The sequence below is a fragment of the Cicer arietinum genome, chromosome 2 (genome assembly GCF_000331145.2).
Source record: "Cicer arietinum cultivar CDC Frontier isolate Library 1 chromosome 2, Cicar.CDCFrontier_v2.0, whole genome shotgun sequence".
In the NCBI taxonomy this organism is placed as follows: domain Eukaryota; kingdom Viridiplantae; phylum Streptophyta; class Magnoliopsida; order Fabales; family Fabaceae; genus Cicer; species Cicer arietinum.
The window spans coordinates 39390848-39409158 of NC_021161.2; the positions used below are offsets into that span (position 1 = coordinate 39390848).

The 18311-nt window shown below is 30.8% G+C and overlaps 2 protein-coding genes and 1 non-coding gene across 3 annotated transcripts; 2 read left to right on the top strand and 1 right to left on the bottom strand.

The window, feature by feature from the left end:
- Positions 1-1415: 1415 nt before the first annotated feature.
- On the bottom strand, positions 1416-1519 carry LOC113785567 (small nucleolar RNA R71). The gene has a single exon (XR_003471693.1). It is a non-coding gene; the product is annotated as a small nucleolar RNA R71 (small nucleolar RNA).
- A 130-nt stretch (positions 1520-1649) lies between these two features.
- On the top strand, positions 1650-3343 carry LOC140919487 (uncharacterized). Its single transcript, XM_073365558.1, has one exon. It carries the CDS (start codon positions 2452-2454, stop codon positions 3142-3144), a length of 693 nt encoding a protein of 230 aa, XP_073221659.1. The 5' UTR covers positions 1650-2451; the 3' UTR covers positions 3145-3343.
- A 10869-nt stretch (positions 3344-14212) lies between these two features.
- Positions 14213-16910, top strand: LOC105851638 (cytochrome P450 CYP736A12-like). The gene is made up of 2 exons (XM_012712995.3): positions 14213-15048; positions 15821-16910. Exons 1-2 carry the CDS (start codon positions 14359-14361, stop codon positions 16661-16663), a joined length of 1533 nt encoding a protein of 510 aa, XP_012568449.1. The 5' UTR covers positions 14213-14358; the 3' UTR covers positions 16664-16910.
- The last annotated feature ends 1401 nt before the right edge of the window (positions 16911-18311 follow it).

Below are 18311 nucleotides of genomic sequence, written 5' to 3' on the forward strand. Positions count from 1 at the left end.
AGATCGATTTCCATAAATTGTCCATTGATATGAAGTATTGATGGGTTGCATAAGGCCGCCATAAATAGTTGTCATAGAAGGCCAAAGCCTCCAAGAAAGTAGTTGATGATCTAGTAAAGACTAATTTTGTAATCGAGGCCAAGTATACAACTTGACTCTCCAACTTTGTACTTGTCAAAAAGAGCAATAATAAATGGCATATGCATTGATTATATTGATCTCAACAAAACCTTCCCTAAGGATGCTTACCCCTCCCCAAATATAGACAAGCTAGTAGACAATTCTTCTAGTTTCAAACTTCTAAGGTGTTGGGAAATTAAGAGATGAACTTTTAAAACTCTTATAAAATTAATCTCAAGAGCGAAAAATTTATTTAGCCAAAGATCACGTAAGCACACAATTTCACTAGAATGGTACATGTGTTTACCTCTTGAAACGTCGAAGAGACAAGTCACCAACACGAATAATCTCTCTTGAAGCGTACTTTAACTTTAATCATCAACGCGAAGGTTATATCGGCGTCTTTATATAGTCCACATGAGCACAAAAGAAAATGTGGTGTTATCCATTTTATTAGGGTAATTACAATCATGATTACTTGAGGAATGTGTGAGTCGATCTTCCTTGTCTTGGGATTGTAGGATTTCAAATGATGAATATCTAACCATTTCTATTTCTATATGTCATTGTATAGATCCTTTAATCCAATCTTAGTATGAATCATGTTCATACTTGGATATCAAATAATATACCGAAAGGTGGATTTGATATCCTACCTCTAAAATTGGACAAGAGAATCAAATCTTGAAAATAAATTTTGGTTGTCTTGAAATCATGAAAGATATATTCTCTTAAAGAATTTTGTTAATACATCAATCATGAAAAGAAGTTGGTTATTAGTTAAAAATACGTTTTTGCTCTTTGAAAGAAGACATTAGTTATAACTATTTATCTTATTTTTAAGAGTCTGACGCTCATGACTTGGAGAAGGTTAATTTTATTGTATCCATCATTATGAAAAACTACAATTCTAAGACTTTACTTTTTATTGCGAATTTTAATAAAAAATCACTATCAACATTTACTGTTTTAGCTAATCACATATTAAAGAGAGATTGTTACTCATAACAAAGTCTTTGTGTGAACGATAATTTTTACTATGCGATAATACTGTACACTTGCGGTCCTATCAAGTTTTTGGTGCCATTGCTGGGGATTTAGCTTTTTTAGAGTATTGTGACACTTTGAAAATGAATGGAGTGACTAGTGATGCCATTTGACTAAGGTTTTTCCCTTTTTCATTAAGGGATAGAGCTAAAGCTTGGCTACATCCATTGCCTTCTAAATTCATTACCACATAAGATTAGTTAAAACAAGCATTCGTTGCTAGATATTTTCCACCAAGCAAAACTGTACAATTGAGAAATCAAATCATAAGTTTTTCTCAAAATGAAGGAGAATTGCTCTGTGAAGTTTGGGAGCGCTTGAAGCTGATGCTGAGATTGTGCCCTCATAATTGGTTTGAGAGATGACTAATTTTCCATACACTCTACAATGGACTCTCATATACTACAAGAACAGCAGTAGATGCTACTGCAGGAAGAACGCTGATGAACCAGAACATAGAAGAAACCTATGCTCTTATTGAAGAACGGCACAAAACCACTACTAATGGTCAAATGATCGATCTCCTCAGAAGAAAGGAGGTAGGTATGAAGTTGATGCATTAGATCATATTGCTTCTAAGGTAGTTCCATTATTTCAAAAATTTGAAAAATTGAATGTAAATGTTGTCTCACCAAATGTTTCCCCTTGTTAAATTTGTGTTATTGTTGGTCATGTGGCTGTTGAATTGCCGGTTGGAATGTCTGCTAATGGTGGGGGTGGATAATGAGCAAGTTAATTATCTTAACAATCCTAAAAAATTGACCATTTTTCCAATACTTACAATGAAATGTTGAAGAACCATCCAAATTTTTCCTAAAAATATCTTCCCCTTAATCCCATCCATGAACCAATGGTTAAACATTATGGTTTCCAAGGACTAAGTCCTTTCAACAGCCCCCAAAAATCTAGCTTAGAAAATTTGTTGGAAAATTTTGTGTTGACTCAAAGCAAACAAAATGGGGAGTTTAAAAATCAAAAGCAATAAGCGAATAAAGCACTTAGGCAGTTAGCATCTAACGTAGATTCCATGGCCAAACACAATAAAATGTTTGAAACACAAATCCCCCAATTGGCTCAATAAGTTGCTTTATCCTTTAGATCTTCCAATGTGTTCTCGGAGCAGCCTGAACCTAACCCCAAGGGACAGTTAAATGTTGTCACCTTAAGAAACAAAAAGTAATTAGAAGACCCCAAGGGTAAAGATGTGGAAGAGAGTGGTCATGATGAGAACGAAAGAGCTTGACCATCAAGTTAGAGGGTAGATGAGGGAAAAGAAAACCTTATATGCCTCTGGTACCGTACAAACCACCCATACCATTTTCACAAAGATTCACCAAGGCTAAAATTGAAGAGCAGTTTAGAAAGTTTGTGGAACTTTTGAAAAAGGTAAATATAAATATTTCGTTAACTGAAGCACTGTCTCAAATGCCATCATATGCTAAGTTTTTGAAAGAAATTTTATCAAACAAAAGAAAACTTGACAACAATGAGACGATTGCTCTAATTAAGGAAAGTAGTGCCATAATTCAGAATAAATTTCCTCCCAAACTTAAAGATCGTTTTTCTATTCCTTGTGTTATTGGTGATATAAGTTTTGAACGTGCTTTGCGTGATTTTGGGGCTAGTGTGAGCCTCATGCCTTTATTGGTTTGTAAGAAGCTTGATGTGGACGAGTTAAAGTCTACAAAATATTTCTTACAGCTAGCTGACGGATCTATCAAGTATCTGATGGAAATATTAGAAGATGTTCTTACCAAAGTGGGATATTTGTTTATATCGACTGACTTTGTGGTGTTGGAAATGGAAGAGGACTCCCAAGTCCCAATTCTTCTTGGCAGAACTTTTCTAGCCACATCAGGAGCTGTTATTGATGTGAAATATGGGAAGCTTGTTTTCAATGTGGGTGATGAAAAGATTGAATTTAATTTGTCTAACCTTATGAAAAGTCATTCTCTTGAATATTCATTGAAAGGTTGATTTAATTGATCATTTTGTTAAGTAGTGTCCTTTTGGACCACTATTACAAGATGGGCTGGAAGCAAGCTTGATTGGAAGCACAAGTCATGAAGACTTAGAGAAGGAAGCTGGTGCATATGCTAAATTGTTGGATGAAAAACCTTTTCTTCCAAACTTAAATTTTGAGGCATTGGAAACAAAAAATTCAGCACCTCTTTCAAAAGAGGCTCCACATGTAGAACTTAAGTCTTTGCCTTCAAATCTCAAGTATGAATTTCTTGGCAAAATTCTACATTTCTTGTCATTGTAAGTGTTGAATTAAATGGTGAAGAAATTGAAAAATTGCTTGGAGTCCTCAAGATGTACCTAAAAGCTATTGGGTATACTATTGATGGCTTACAAGGAATTAATCCATCAATTTGCATACAAAAGATAATACTTGAAGAGGACTATAAACCCTCTATTAAGTACAGATGAGGTTAAACCTAACATAAAAGAAGTTGTGAAAAAAGAGGTAATTAAACTCCTAGATGCTAGGGTAATTTACCTTATCTATGATAACAAATGGGTTAGTCTCATTCAAGTAGTTCCTAAAAAGGGAGGTACCACTATTGTTTTAAAAATGAAAAAAATAAAATAAAATGAATCCATTGCAACTAGGAAAGTTACAAGGTGGAATGTGTTTATAGATTATAGAAAACTGAACAAGGCAACTTGTAAAGATCACTTACCCCTCTCCTATATTGACCAAATGTTAGAAAGGTTAGCAAATCATTCACATTTTTGCTATTTAGATTGTTATTCTGGTTTTTTTTTCTTTCCAAATTCCAATTCTTCCTAGCGACCAAGAGAAAACCACGTGTACTTGTCCTTTATGGCACTTATGCTTATAGGAGAATTCCTTTTGGTTTATGCAGTCTACATGTTACCTTTCAACGTTGCATGATGTTAATTTTTTTATGATTTTATTGAGGATATAATGGAAGTATTCATAGATGACTTTTCTGTGTATGGATCTAGTTTCTATAGTTGTTTGGCCAATCTTGAAAGGTATTTGAAAGGTGTGAATAAGTTAACATTGTGTTAAATTGGGAGAAATGCCATTTTATGGTTAGAGAAGGAATTATTATTGGACATTTGGTGTCCGAGTGAGGTATTGAGGTAGGCAGGGCAAAGATTGAGGAAATAGAGAAAATGTCACCTCCCATCTAGGGGCATGTGGGATATTACAGCTGATTCATTAAATATTTTTCTAAAATTTCTAAATCTCTAACCAATCTGCTCCTTAAATATGCAACTTTTGTCTTTGGTGAAATTTTTCATGAGTCATTTTGCAGGTTCAAAGAAGCATTGATATTTGCCCCAATTATACTGCCACTTGATTGGATTCTTCCATTTGAAATCATGTGCGTTGCTAGCGATTTTTTTTGTAGGTGTAGTTTTGGGGCAAAGAAAAACAAGAAAGTTCATGATATCTATTACACCAATAGGACTTTGGATGAAGCTCAAGTTAACTATGCCAAAACAGAGAAAAAGCTATTGACAGTAGTGTTTACCATTAAAAAATGGCGTTCCTACTTGGGGGGATCGAAGATAATTGTCTACATAGACCATGCAAAAATCAAATATATCTTGAGCAAGAAAGATGTTAACCCGAGGTTGATTCAATGGATTCTACTTCTCAAAGAGTTTGATTTAGAAATTTTAGACAAAAAGGGGATTGAAAATGTGGTGGTCCATCATCTTTCAAGGCTATATGAAAAATATGAAAATGAGTTACCATTAGATGATGCATTTTTAGATGATCAATTATTTTCTCTTGCACAAATAGAAACACCATGATATGTTGATTATGTGAACTACCTAGCAGCTGGAGTACTACCCCCAAATTTTAACTATCAACAAAAGAATAAGTTTTTCTCGGATCTTAAACACTATTATTGGGATGTACATCTGCTTTTTAAGAGATGAGCTGATGGAGCTTTCAGAAGATGAATTCCTGAACAAGAAATGCAAAGCATTATGCTTCACTATCATTCCCGTGTTCACGGTGAACATGCTAGATCCTCAAAAACTGTAGCAAAGATACTTCGAGCAGGCTTCTACTAACCCACATTCTTCAAAGACGTGCATCACATTGTGCTTCAATGTGATGAATGCCACTGTATCAGAAACATATCAAAAAGAAATGAAATGTCTTAGAACAATATCCTTGCAACGGTAGATTACATGTCCAAGTGGATTGAAGTCGTGGCTTCCCAAACAAATGATGCTAAGGTAGTGATTAAGCTTTTTAAAAGGGTAAACTTTATGAGGTTTGGTGTGCTAAAAATGGTGATCAATGATGGTGGTTCTCATTTCATAGCTAAGCAGTTTGAAGGCTTGCTAAAATAGTATGGGGTGGAGCACATAATTGCCAAAACATATTACCCTCAAACTAGCAAACAAGTAGAAGTTTCCAATATAGACAAGAGAACTCTCGAGAAAATTGTCTATGCGTCAAGGAAGGACTGGTCCATTGTAACGCCCCAAATTTTTACTGCGAATATTACTGAAAAATATTTATTTTCTTTTAGAAACAAACTAATTAATTTTTTTTTTCTCATTAAAAGAACGTAATGTAATTTACTAAAATATTATTTATTTATTCATTTGAAAAATTAATATTCCAATTATTATATCAATATTCATTTATGGTCCAAAATAAAATAAATTCTCTTTAAGTGAAATTCAAAAGAAACAATGTTGACTGAAATTAATGACATTCAATTTTTTTCTAGCTAATGAACATTTCTATTAAAAGTTAATGATGAAGAGTAAATAACTTTACAATGTACGACAAAATTTTTAGTAATACAAAATATTATTTTTAAAGTAAATGTCTCATTTTCCCACGCGCGTGCACCAATCAAACATCATTCATACAACTTTTGAGATCATTAGTACCTAAATATTGGTGTAAGGGGTCAGTTCATCCCACAACAAAAATTAAACCAAATAATAAATTAACAACCATAAAATATGAATATAAAATCATTTCGTCATAAAAGATTTAAAGAAATTGGTTCTTTAATAGTTTTCAAAGATGTATTAAAAGTCATAAAATGTATCTAAATAAATCAAGTAGCAACCGTAGAGCAAATAATTAGATCAAAATAAAAATAACAATAGAATATATGCAAGTCATGCATGCTCCTAAACATATATGATCCGGATATAACCAGCCACACAGGCGTCGACACAGAAGTCACCCATACCAATGGGGAAAATTAAACCAGCCACACAGGCGTCCACAAAGATGCATATGATATGTCATGAAATGATAATGATGCTCAAAGATACATATCACCACCCAATCAGATAATCACATAAATCACAAGCCACTTAGGCAACCACAAAGATAACAATATTAAAAATCCAATCGTAGGCAACCACAAAGATGACAATATTTAAAATCCAATTCACCAGCCACTTAGGCAACCACAAAGATAACAATATTTAAAACACAAATCACCAGCCACTTAGGCAACCACAAAGATAATATTTAGAACACAAATCACTAGCCACTTAGGCACCACAAAGATAATATTTAAAATGCAAATCACCAACCACTTTGGCAACCACAAAGATAAAAATATTTAAAATACAAACCACCAACCAAACCACTTAGACAACCACATAGATAAAATATTCAAAACACAAATCACAAGCCACTTATGCAACCACAAAAATAATATTATTTAAAACACAAATCAAGGTTTGCCGCTAAACACATCACAAAAATCAACTTAATCATGTTATCATAATTAAAATTAAAACTTTACACCAATTCCCCCAAGACTCATATAGATTTCTTAAAAATCAAAACTTTGAAATGAAATAGCACAAAAATCGAAACTTTAAATTAAAGACATCCTAAAAAATATTACTCATGAGATCATAATAAAAATCATAGCTTTATAATTAAGTACACATAAACAACACACAAATAATAACTTTACATCAAATATATGACATCAAACATATTACTCATGTTATAATAATAAAAATCGAAATTTATAATTAAGTTTATCAAAGCAAACATATTACTCATAAAAATAAAATATTATAGTTAAATTCTTTAAGGCAATTAAAAATCAATATTTTTCTTTTAAGACAACAAGTTTTATATCAATATCTTACAAACTATTAATTTAATATCTAGCCTAACATTGCATGGGGAAAAGCCCTTACCTTAGGCGCTTTCTTTCTTAACACCTCTAAATTTGCACGAGAAATAGCTCATGAGGCAGTAATGAATTCAACACCGATAGATATTGGAATTTACGACATAGAAAATTATTTTGATAGTGTAAGAATGACAAATAGGGGTGACAACAAGAGGCCTCATGGAAATGTATGAACATATAAGCTATTTACGTTGCACTATTACCATTGATTTCTTGTCTAAAATTGAAGTGCACTTAATTCCAACATTATACTACCAATAATTACTATTTCTTTAATTTTATTAGGTTGTTACAAAGCCAATTGAAATCATGTGTATTTATATGTATGAGTTAATTTGGATTAACTAATAGAGTTCACCATATATTGAAGGGTGTCACACACTAATTTTAAATTAAATAAATAAATTTGAGATTGTCACATCATCCTTTTAATTTTTTTATCTAGTAGTTACGAAACCAAAAATTTCATAAAATTATTTTTGTAGACAATTATAATAAAATTATAATTTTAGTTTAAAAGAGATGAATGCATGAGATACAAAAAGGACAATAGTCTTTTTGTGTCCACTGTTAATTGCACAAAAAAAAAAAACTTATAATTAAATTTATAATCTTTCTTTAAAAATAAATTAAAGGTGTTTAAAATGAATTAATGCACATTATGCCAAGAAAACACCATGAATTGTCATAAAATCTTGTCATAAATGAGAGTAAAAGAATGAGTCAAGTAACTAATTTTTGTTTTTATAGGATGGACCAAAAATATTTTCAAAACACTTATACGTTCGTTTCAGTAACTCTATAATATCTCCTAAAATGAATACTTATTTGATTGCAAATAAAACTAACAAACAATATAACTTATATAAATTCTAATTTAATTAAATAATTCAACTAATATTTTATCAACTAAAATAAATCAAGCAAGACAAGAATACCACTCACACATAACAAAATAAAACAAACATATCTAACCCATCAATTTCATGATTATCGAAACTAATCAAATAAAAATGTCCATTTATGAAATAATGACATCATAAATAGTCCCCATGTAATTGTCACGTCAAAACAATTAAATAAAAATGAAGATTATAATTATTTAGGTAGAATAGAGTGTGATAAAATTTAATTTAATTTATTTACACATAGAATAATTATTAATTTAATAATAGCAATTATTAAAAAGATACACATATAATATATATGAAGATTTTGGGGTGTTACATCCATGAAGCTAGATGATGGGTTTTGGGCCTACCATACAACATACAAGACTCCCATTAGTATGACTCCTTACGAGTTGATCTATGGAAAATCTTGTCACCTTGCAGTTGAGTTCGAACGTAAATCATATTGGGCAATAAATACTTTTAACTTAGATTTGAAGGCTCCTATAGAAAAAAAGGAAGCTCCAACTCAGTGAACTTGATGAGTTGAGGTTGAACGGTTGTGAAAATTCTAAACTCTACAAGGAAAGAACCAAGAAGTAGCATGATAAACAAAAAACTAGAAGGGATTTCAAGGAAGGTGACTTCATGTTACTTTTCAATCCACAATTGAAGTTGTTTCCGGGTAAACTTTATTCGAGGTGATTTGGGCCATTTCAAATCTACAAGGTTTCCAGTTTTGAAATGTAGAAATCTAGAGTGAGGCCACTAGAGTTTTCACTATGAATGGTCAAAGGTTGAAGCATTATGTAGTTGAAAATCCAATAGAGACGTAAGTCTTATCCTTTGATCTCCAACTTAAGATTTACAAAACGAAGGTCAAGCTAAAAACCATAAACAAGTGTTGCGTGGGAGGCAACCCACTGTTTTAATTTTTCAAAATATTATTTTTGTTTATAGACTAAGAAAAAAAAATGTATAAAATATGAGAAGGTAGCAAGAATTACAGCCTGATAGTAATGTCCATTAGTGTCGTAATGGTCCAACCCCCTGCACTTGCAAAAATATCACTAAGGCATCACGAATTACAGCCAGGTTGTAATGGCCATTATGACCGTAATGCGTGCTCATGACCACTTTCCATCACCGCCATAATCTTGTGAATTTTTGTACCCATTTCATGACTATTTCAATTTTTACATTGAGGACAATGTCCGATCCATGCATGGGGGATGCACTTGTTTGCTTGTTTTCTTAGTGTGTTAATTTTTTTCTTCCTGTTTTGTAATAAAAATAAATAAACAAATAATTTATCCTTGTTTGAAAGAAAACATTTTGATATCCTTGATAGGGAACCATAATTTATGTGCATATTGTTAAATATGCAATGAACTCACCTTTGGAAGTCACACTTTAAGTTTGATAAATTAACACATTCTCTAATAGCATGTTCTCATTGATTTAGCTACTAAATATAAGTTTTGGGCTTATATAGGGGTTTGCGTTACATCATCAAGTATTGAGGGTGTACACGACTCGGCTCGTCCCACGAACCCAACTTGGTCCAAAAGCAACAGGTTGGGTCTGACCCAGTCCAAATAAACAAGGAAAACAAAAGACAGGACAAGGTAAAAAATGGACCGGGTTCGGGCCACCCTCCAGGTTACCTGTCTCGTCCCAAAATACACTAAGGGCAAGGGATTATTATTATTTTTTATAATTATTTTACCTTATACTACTACACTAACTTAATTTAGGGCTTGAATTTTTATTTTCTTTCCTTTATTCATTTTTCTTTTAATAGACGATCCTCCTTGTGTTCCTCTTGTTTTCTGTGTGTGGACTATTATTGTCTTCTCCAATCATACTACCATAATCTTTCTATGAAGCTATATAGCGATACTACTATATCATCAACTTGATTTTGTGTGTCTTTTGTGTATAACTGACACTTGGTATTAGAAACAAATCATAATAAATATTTCAATGTTTGTTTATTCAACCATGTCTAATCATATCTATGTTACCATACTGTATAACCTTCTGCATCTTTTAAATTATATATTCATCCTTGTAATTTTACAAAAAAATCTAAAGCAAAAAAAGTAAAGTTGAGTTGTTGTCGTCGTTGTCATCGTCGTCGCCGTCGACGTCGTCGTTGCTTTGTCGTCGTCGTCTCCATCGTCGTCGCCGTCGTCGTCGTCGTCGTTGTCGCCGTCGTCGTTGTTGTCGTCGCCGTTGTCGTTGTCGTTGTCGTCGTTATCGTTGTCGTCGTCGTTGTTGTTGTCGTCGTTGTTGTTGTGTTGTTGTTGTCGTTGTTGTACTCTTTAATTTATAAGACAATATTGTTTTTATACTACTATTGATTAAAAAGTAAGACTATTAAGTGATGAAAAATCTATGGGTCGAGTAAAAAGTATGTTACTTGTTTTGATTAAAATATTTGTATTTTATATGAAAATGTTATGAGTTACTACTTTTGAATGAATTGACAAGTGGTAATCGTAGCTGGTTTGTTATGAGTTACTTTAAATTTTTTTTTTTTTAAAAGAAGTTCAAGAATTACTAGTTTGCGACTTGTCTTGGGACCAAGTTAGTCTCGTATTATTTCGTCTCGTCTTTATTGAACCTGCAGCTAATTGGGTTTGATCGGGTTAAGTGATGGCTTATGATCTAAAAATTGGCCCGATCAAATATAGGGACCAAGTAAGGAACATACCAAACCCGACCTATCTCGTCCTTTGTACACCATGCCTCTTTCTTAATTTTAAATGATTTTTCACTATTGAATGTGTTCTCTACAACTTGACTTTCAAGCGTCTTAAGGCTAAATTTTCTTGTGATCATGTTTGAAGAAAAAGTACTATAGGATTTTTTTTCGGTCTCATGACTTGTTTTGTTTTATACTTTTCACTAGTTTCCCACTTTGAGCCTTTCATGAATGATTTTTCTTGGTCCCTTGCTTTATTGATAAAATCATTATTGAGTTCCTTTTTGAATATAGTGGAATAACTTAGAAATAAAGAAAATAAATAGAAGAAAATAAAAATAAAAAAGAGAGAATTTTTATTAGTCCCGATTTGAAAGGACACAATAAGGTGATCTACTCGGAGTAACAAATTTGACTGATGAATAAAATTTTGGCCGATGATTAAAAATTTGAATGGGTTGAGCTCCAATTATGTAAAAAGGTTACTTGTAATCAAATGTTTATTTTGCTATAGCCTTTTAAATATTTTTTGTTTTTGTTTTTCCCTACCTATTGTCCCTTAGTCTCGTTACATCTTTAAAAAGTGTTTTTGATTCATATATGCTCTGATGAGAGATATAATGAAAATTTGGTTAATAGTAAAAAATATTAAATTAGAGATGTAGAGGAGATTTGATTATGCACAAACAATCAAATGAAGTATAAATTAAAAATGTTGAAACAAACAAACTCATATAAATTAAGACCTTTGCAAAAAACAATAGAATAACCTATAACACTTTTATAAAAAAAAATTGTAAATTAATCATTGAATATTTTTAAAGTAATATACAATTTTGGTATATTTTTTCTTATTAGTGCTCGGGTATATTTCTCTAACACAAAAGAAAATATTTATCTATAAAAATTATTCATGAAAACAAAGACTCACATTCCAAAATATTAGATTTATTGATTGAATGAATGATAAATAAGAGCATAGTTTTATTTGATAACAAAAGTAATCAAAATCAAATAGTCACGTCTTATCATTCTCAACATTATTTTGTATTTTTGTCGTAAAAAATAGTACTTTGAATTTCTTTATTATAAATTATCTTTAAAAAGAATACAATCAAAATATCTTTCAAAGAGACACATGACATAACACCTCTAATTAAAAATTAATTATTCAAAGTTTAATTAGAAATGAGACACAAAATATAAGATATAAGAAACAATAATAAATTTAATTAGACAAAACATAAATAGTACATTCAAGTTAAAAAATAAAAATCATATAAAAATCAATGCTTACAAATATATTTCAAATCAATGCTTAGAAAATAAATATTCTATTTTTTTATTGGAAAAACGTTTTCTTAAGTAATTGAATGTTTATGAAAAAAGTAAAATATATTTAAACAATCACTCATATTTTTTTAATTATATCTTTTAGAGTTAAAATAACTCATTTTTTATTACAAATATTTCAATTTTTTTAATTTCATTTTTTTTCCTTTTTTCACATAACAAATAATTTTATAAACTTAAAAATATACAAATATTAAAAAAAGAATGTTGATCAAGTTAAAATATTATACATCATAAGTATCACTTTTAAATTTTATAAAAAATTCACATTTTGTTATTTTAAATTAGGTGCGCATTATATTCTAGTTTTAATATGATTTGTGCATAACAATTATGTCAGAAAATGAAAAGTGGATTTATTTGCCATGGATTTGTCCCCTCTCCCTAACTCACCCACCCCACCCCCCAATTGTTGGCCCAATCCACCCCCAAATTGTCGGTTCTAGGTCCATCCCCCATATAATTTCTTCTCAAAGAGGAATATAATAAAAATAATTTCTATAAAAAAAATGTTAGAAAAAGATCTTAATTCAATTGATTAAATATTCATATTGTTTGGTTGAATATTATGTTTTAGATTTAAATTTAAACTCATTAAGCTATATATAAATTTCTTTACAATTTTATTTATAAGAAAAAAAATGTTGCAATATCTTCCCAAGTCTTATATTAGTGACTATTTATCTTTGGCTTAAATGTACTTTTGATTTTTTAAATTTTCTAATTGTGCAATTTTGATCATTCTACTTTTTTTTGAGCGATATTGTTTCTCTAATTTTATCTCCTTTCTAAATTCTAAGTTCCCATTCTAATTTTGATCAAAATTTACTGATCATAAAATACTTAAGTAGATAATATTGGAAACTACTAACTCACTAGCTACATCAAGTTGTCAAAATCCATCTGGCATTTCAAGTCGCGGCTCCACTACAATTTCATTGTTTGTCTCAATTTATGTATAATTATCTACTACAGTCTGAGGCGTTTTCTCATATATTCATAATAAAGAGTCACCAAGTAAAATTCAAAGATAAAAACTAACATTTATGAAATCATTAAAACTCATGTAACATATTCATATCATAATATCAACTCTAAAACTAACACATATCATTTAGCCTCGATGCAATTCTTGTATGCCAATCCACATGATTTCATAATATCTCCCCCTTCACATAGGGTGGTGGATCACCATCCAACATGAACCACATATTTCTATAGTTTGTGGGCTCTTTAGGACCGATAGCTATTAAACCCTAATTTCTATAGTTTTACTATATTTTATATTGAACGTGTTGTTGAGTCTATATGCTCTATTTTTTTAATGAATTTAAGTACTGAAAATTATATTTTTCTTAGTGAAATATTTTTAATTGTCTTTTATGTAAAAATAGTTGAAATAGAAAAAGGAACATTTTATAAATTTTAAATACAGTGGACAGTTTTATCGCTCGCAAAATTTTAAAACGACTTTATTTGGGACAAACTTTTTTACCCAGGTTATCGTCTAAGATATTTGAGAAACATTTTCAGAAATTCGGTTAAAAATATTCTCCTAAAAATAATTTAGCTGAATTACAAAAGAACTATTATCAACAAAATTTTACAGTGTTGCATATTACAATTAAATTCATCCGTCGGTGAAGTTATTTCAGAGTAAATATTTCTCGCAAAAGAATTAATGATGGGACACAAAGTAAATTATATATTTTATTTAACTATATTTTTTTATTTATAAAGATAGTAAGATTTGTGTGGCCCTAAAGTATTCTGAAGAGATAAGTTTCATTGATGAAGATATTAACAAACACACGTCAACAACAGTAGGAAACTCATTAACGGTACTGAAGTTGCACGGAACGTAAATAGTACAAAGAAGAAATAAATGTCATAAGGGTCAAAAGTTTGAACACAACTTGATAATAGTGCTCTCTCAATAGCAACTTCCAAAGAAAATAAACGAGTGCTACATCTTTCGTTTACAAGCCAATCCATGTTATATTTGGGAGGAAGATCGTAGATAAACAATTTGATTGTTGCGGACAAAATAAAAATGCATTTTCACATACTCGTTTTCATTCTCTTCACTTTCATTTTCACATATCTTTTATTCAAACTTTTCTTACATCCAAAAGAAAAAAGCATAAACAATAAAAAGGCACCAGGTCCAGCAAAACTTCCAATAATAGGAAATCTCCACTTATTAGGCACTCTTCCCCATCGATCTCTTCATTCACTCTCCATCAAATATGGTCCCATCATGTCCTTACAATTGGGCCAAGTCCCAACTATTATCGTTTCATCTTCAAAAGCAGCAGAATTATTCCTCAAAACTCATGATATTGTTTTTGCAAGTCGACCAAAGATTCAAGCATCTAAGCTCATCTCTTACGATTCCAAAGGGTTGGCTTTTTCTGAGTATGGTCCTTATTGGCGTAGTGTGAGGAAATTGTGCACTTTGAAACTTCTCAGTCCTTCCAAAGTTGAGATGTTTGGTCCTATTAGAAAGGAAGAGTTGGGTGTTTTGGTTAAGTCATTGGAGAAAGCTTCTATGGTGGGTGAAGTTGTGAATGTTAGTGAGGTTGTAGGGAACCTTATTGAGGAAATTATGTGTAAAATAATATTGGGTCGAAGTAAGTATGAGCAATTTGACTTGAAGAAGTTGATTCAAGAAGCATTGGCTTTGATCGGATCTTTTAATATGGCTGATTATGTTCCTTGGTTAGGTGCATTTGATCTTCAGGTATGTTTGTTTTTGATTTAACTCAAATAACACCAGTAGTCAAGAGTTCGGTTCAATCTGTAAAATATGTTAGAAATAAAATATCTTTCAGTCTTTAATTAAAACTCGTTAACGAAAGAAATAAAAGAATTAAAATATATATGTCTTATATATATATATATGTGTTGTTGTAGGTAAAAATTAAAGAAAAAAATAAAATAAAATAAAAGACAAGTTGTATACAATTTTAGAGATTCAATTTTTCCTCTTGTACAATAAAGGGGCTACGTGATTTTATCTCAATTTTACCTTCATTTTTACTTTTGAGTATTGTGATGGTACGATTTTACTCGTCATTTTTAGTGATAAACATCCAAAAAGATAATGACTTTCTGCAATCGAAAAGTGGGGATGAAGTTGCACAATCTCAAAACTTCACTTGGAGAAAATGCAAAAAAGTTCGAGAACACTTTGAAACTAAATATTGAATCAAGTCCTAAATGTTTTTTTCATGCCCTTAAATTTGCCATTTATCAATTTTAGTCTGTATTCTGAAAATAGATTGTGTATTACTTCAAATAAAGAAAATTTGGATTTGAGTCTTTGTAGTTTTTGTTTAGTCTTTGTAGTATATTTAATCTTTATATCTTCTTAAGCTCTAATTCAACTCATAAATGGTGATATTGTTACATTAAAACTTATATTTTCAATTTTCATATACTTTTATGATTTTGATAAGTTTTGTGAAAGTATTTAATTAGTAATTGACGTCATTAATTTAACTCTTTGTTAGGGATTAACACGAGCTTGTAAAAGAGTGAGTAAATCACTTGATGAAGTTCTGGAGGTGATAATAACAGAGCATGAACAAGCTACTAAAATAGACAAAACTCATCGTGAAGACTTTGTAAACATACTTCTCTCAATAATGCACCAACCCATAGAATTCGAAAATGAACACAATCTTATTATTGATCGAACTAACATCAAAGCTATTTTACTAGACATGATTGTGGCAGGAATTGATACTTCTTCTACCGTGATTGAGTGGGCTTTATCTGAACTTATAAGACATCCAAGAGTGATGAAAAACCTTCAAGATGAGATAACAAATGAAGTAGGAAATAAGAGAATGGTTGAAGAGAATGATTTAAATAAGTTGAATTACTTAGATATGGTTGTTAATGAAACCTTAAGGCTTTATCCTGTTGGACCCTTACTAATTCCTCGTGAGTGTAGAGAGAGCAGAACAATTGATGGTTATTTTATTAAGAAAAAGACACGAGTAATGATAAATGCATGGGCTATTGGGAGAGATCTTAATGTTTGGTCAGAAAATGCTGATGAATTTTATCCAGAGAGATTTATTGACAAGAAAATGAACTATCAAGGACAAGAGTTTGATTCTATACCATTTGGTTCTGGTCGTAGGCGTTGTCCTGGGATTCAATTGGGTTTGGTTACTGTTAAATTGGTTATAGCTCAATTGGTGCATTGCTTTAATTGGAAACTTCCATATAATATGAGTCCTTCCAATTTGAATATGGAGGAGAAATTTGGACTCACTATGCCAAGAGCTCAACACTTGTATGCAATACCTAGTTATCGCTTGGCAGGAGATGCCAAACATGAATAAATCCATAAAGGACAATCAATGTTTGGATTCAAGAAGTTTATTACCAATAAAGATGTTCTGTTAATGATGTTTGTATAAAATAAGTTAATGAATATTGCTAGTAGTTTATAAATTTATGTAGCCAATATTTGAGTGTCTTTGTGGTAAACAACTTATTCAGTTAAATGTTATTTGAATAAGAGCTTATCACATAACAACCTATGTTTAAGTAGAGACTATCATGTATAATGAATTTAGATGTTCTGCATGTAGTAGTGAGTGAGTGCCATACCTAAATTTCTTACTTCAGGGGAATGATTGCTGAAACATTATCCAATTAGCAAATAAAATTCAGTCTAGGATTGCATTCAAGTTTAGTCCAATAATTATTATTTTTTTATTTTATTTCTATTAAAATCACTAAATTAAAGAAATATTTACATGATTAAATATAGTTTTAGATAATTTAAATATTTTACACTACGCCAAAAATGGTATTTTACAGCGCTTTTTTTAAGCCATTTACAGCGCTTAAAAATATATAGGATCCGCAGTCTATGTTAGTTTGACGAGGGCACTATAAAATAAAACATATAAGTCAATAAATATTTGTGCATTGATTGTTAATGAAATTTTAAAGGCATATATTTCAAACCTTTATTGGAATCCATGTGATTTATTTGACTTTTACTTCGACACTGTAACACCCATTTGAGCTCGGAAAACTTGTAAAGCACTATCAAATAAATGTGATTATTAGTATTAACAAACACATTATATATATATATATATATATATATATATATATATATATGTAAGAAATAAATGAATACAATACCTGAAGAGTGCGAAGAAATACGTAGGGTTACGGTTTCGTTTAAGAAGGAACAACGAGAATGTGCAGAAATACGAACGGTTCGTAGGACAGAGTAGGGTTCGCAATGAAAAGAGTACGTAATATTGTTCGTAGGGATAGTAACAAATATGAAGATGGTTTGCAACGGATGGTTAACAATATTGTTCGTAGGGACAGTAGGGTTCCCAATGAGAAGGACACTGAAGCGTAGTGAAGTTTATGTAATGAAGAGGAAACTGAAGGGTTTAATGTTATATATAAAATCCTATTACAGCGTTCTTTAAAAAAAAAAAATAAGGAGGTCTTTTACAGCGCTCTTTAAAAAACCGCTGTAATAGGCTTTTAAAAAATAAAATAAGGATGTCTTTTACAACGTTTTTTTAAAGAGTACTTTAAAAGACCACCTTATTTTATTTTTTTTAAAGCCTATTACAGCGCTTTTTTAAAGAGCGCTGTAAAAGACCACCTTATTTTATTTTTTTTAAAGCCTATTACAGCGCTTTTTTAAAGAGCGCTGTAAAATGTCTCCTTATTTTATTTTTTAAAAGTCTATTACAGCACTTTTTTAAAGAGCGTTGTAAAAGACCTTCTTATTTTATTTTTTTTAAAGCCTATTACAGCGCTTTTTTAAAGAGTGTTGTAAAAGACCTCCTTATTCTATGTTTTTAAAGCCTATTACAACGCTTTTTTAAAGAGCGCTGTAAAAGACCTCTTTATTTTATTTTTTAAAAGCATATTACAGCGCTTTTTTAGAAGCCTTTTAAAGCGCTTGTTCAAAAGCGCTGTAAAAGACCTCCTTATTTTATTTTTTAA

Coding starts and splice junctions, on each gene's coding strand:
- LOC140919487 (XM_073365558.1), top strand. CDS start 2,452: ATGCCTCTGGTACCGTACAAACCACCCATACCATTTTCACAAAGATTC.
- LOC105851638 (XM_012712995.3), top strand. CDS start 14,359: ATGCATTTTCACATACTCGTTTTCATTCTCTTCACTTTCATTTTCACA. Junction 15,049..15,820: donor TAGGTGCATTTGATCTTCAG/GTATGTTTGTTT, acceptor ACTCTTTGTTAG/GGATTAACACGAGCTTGTAA.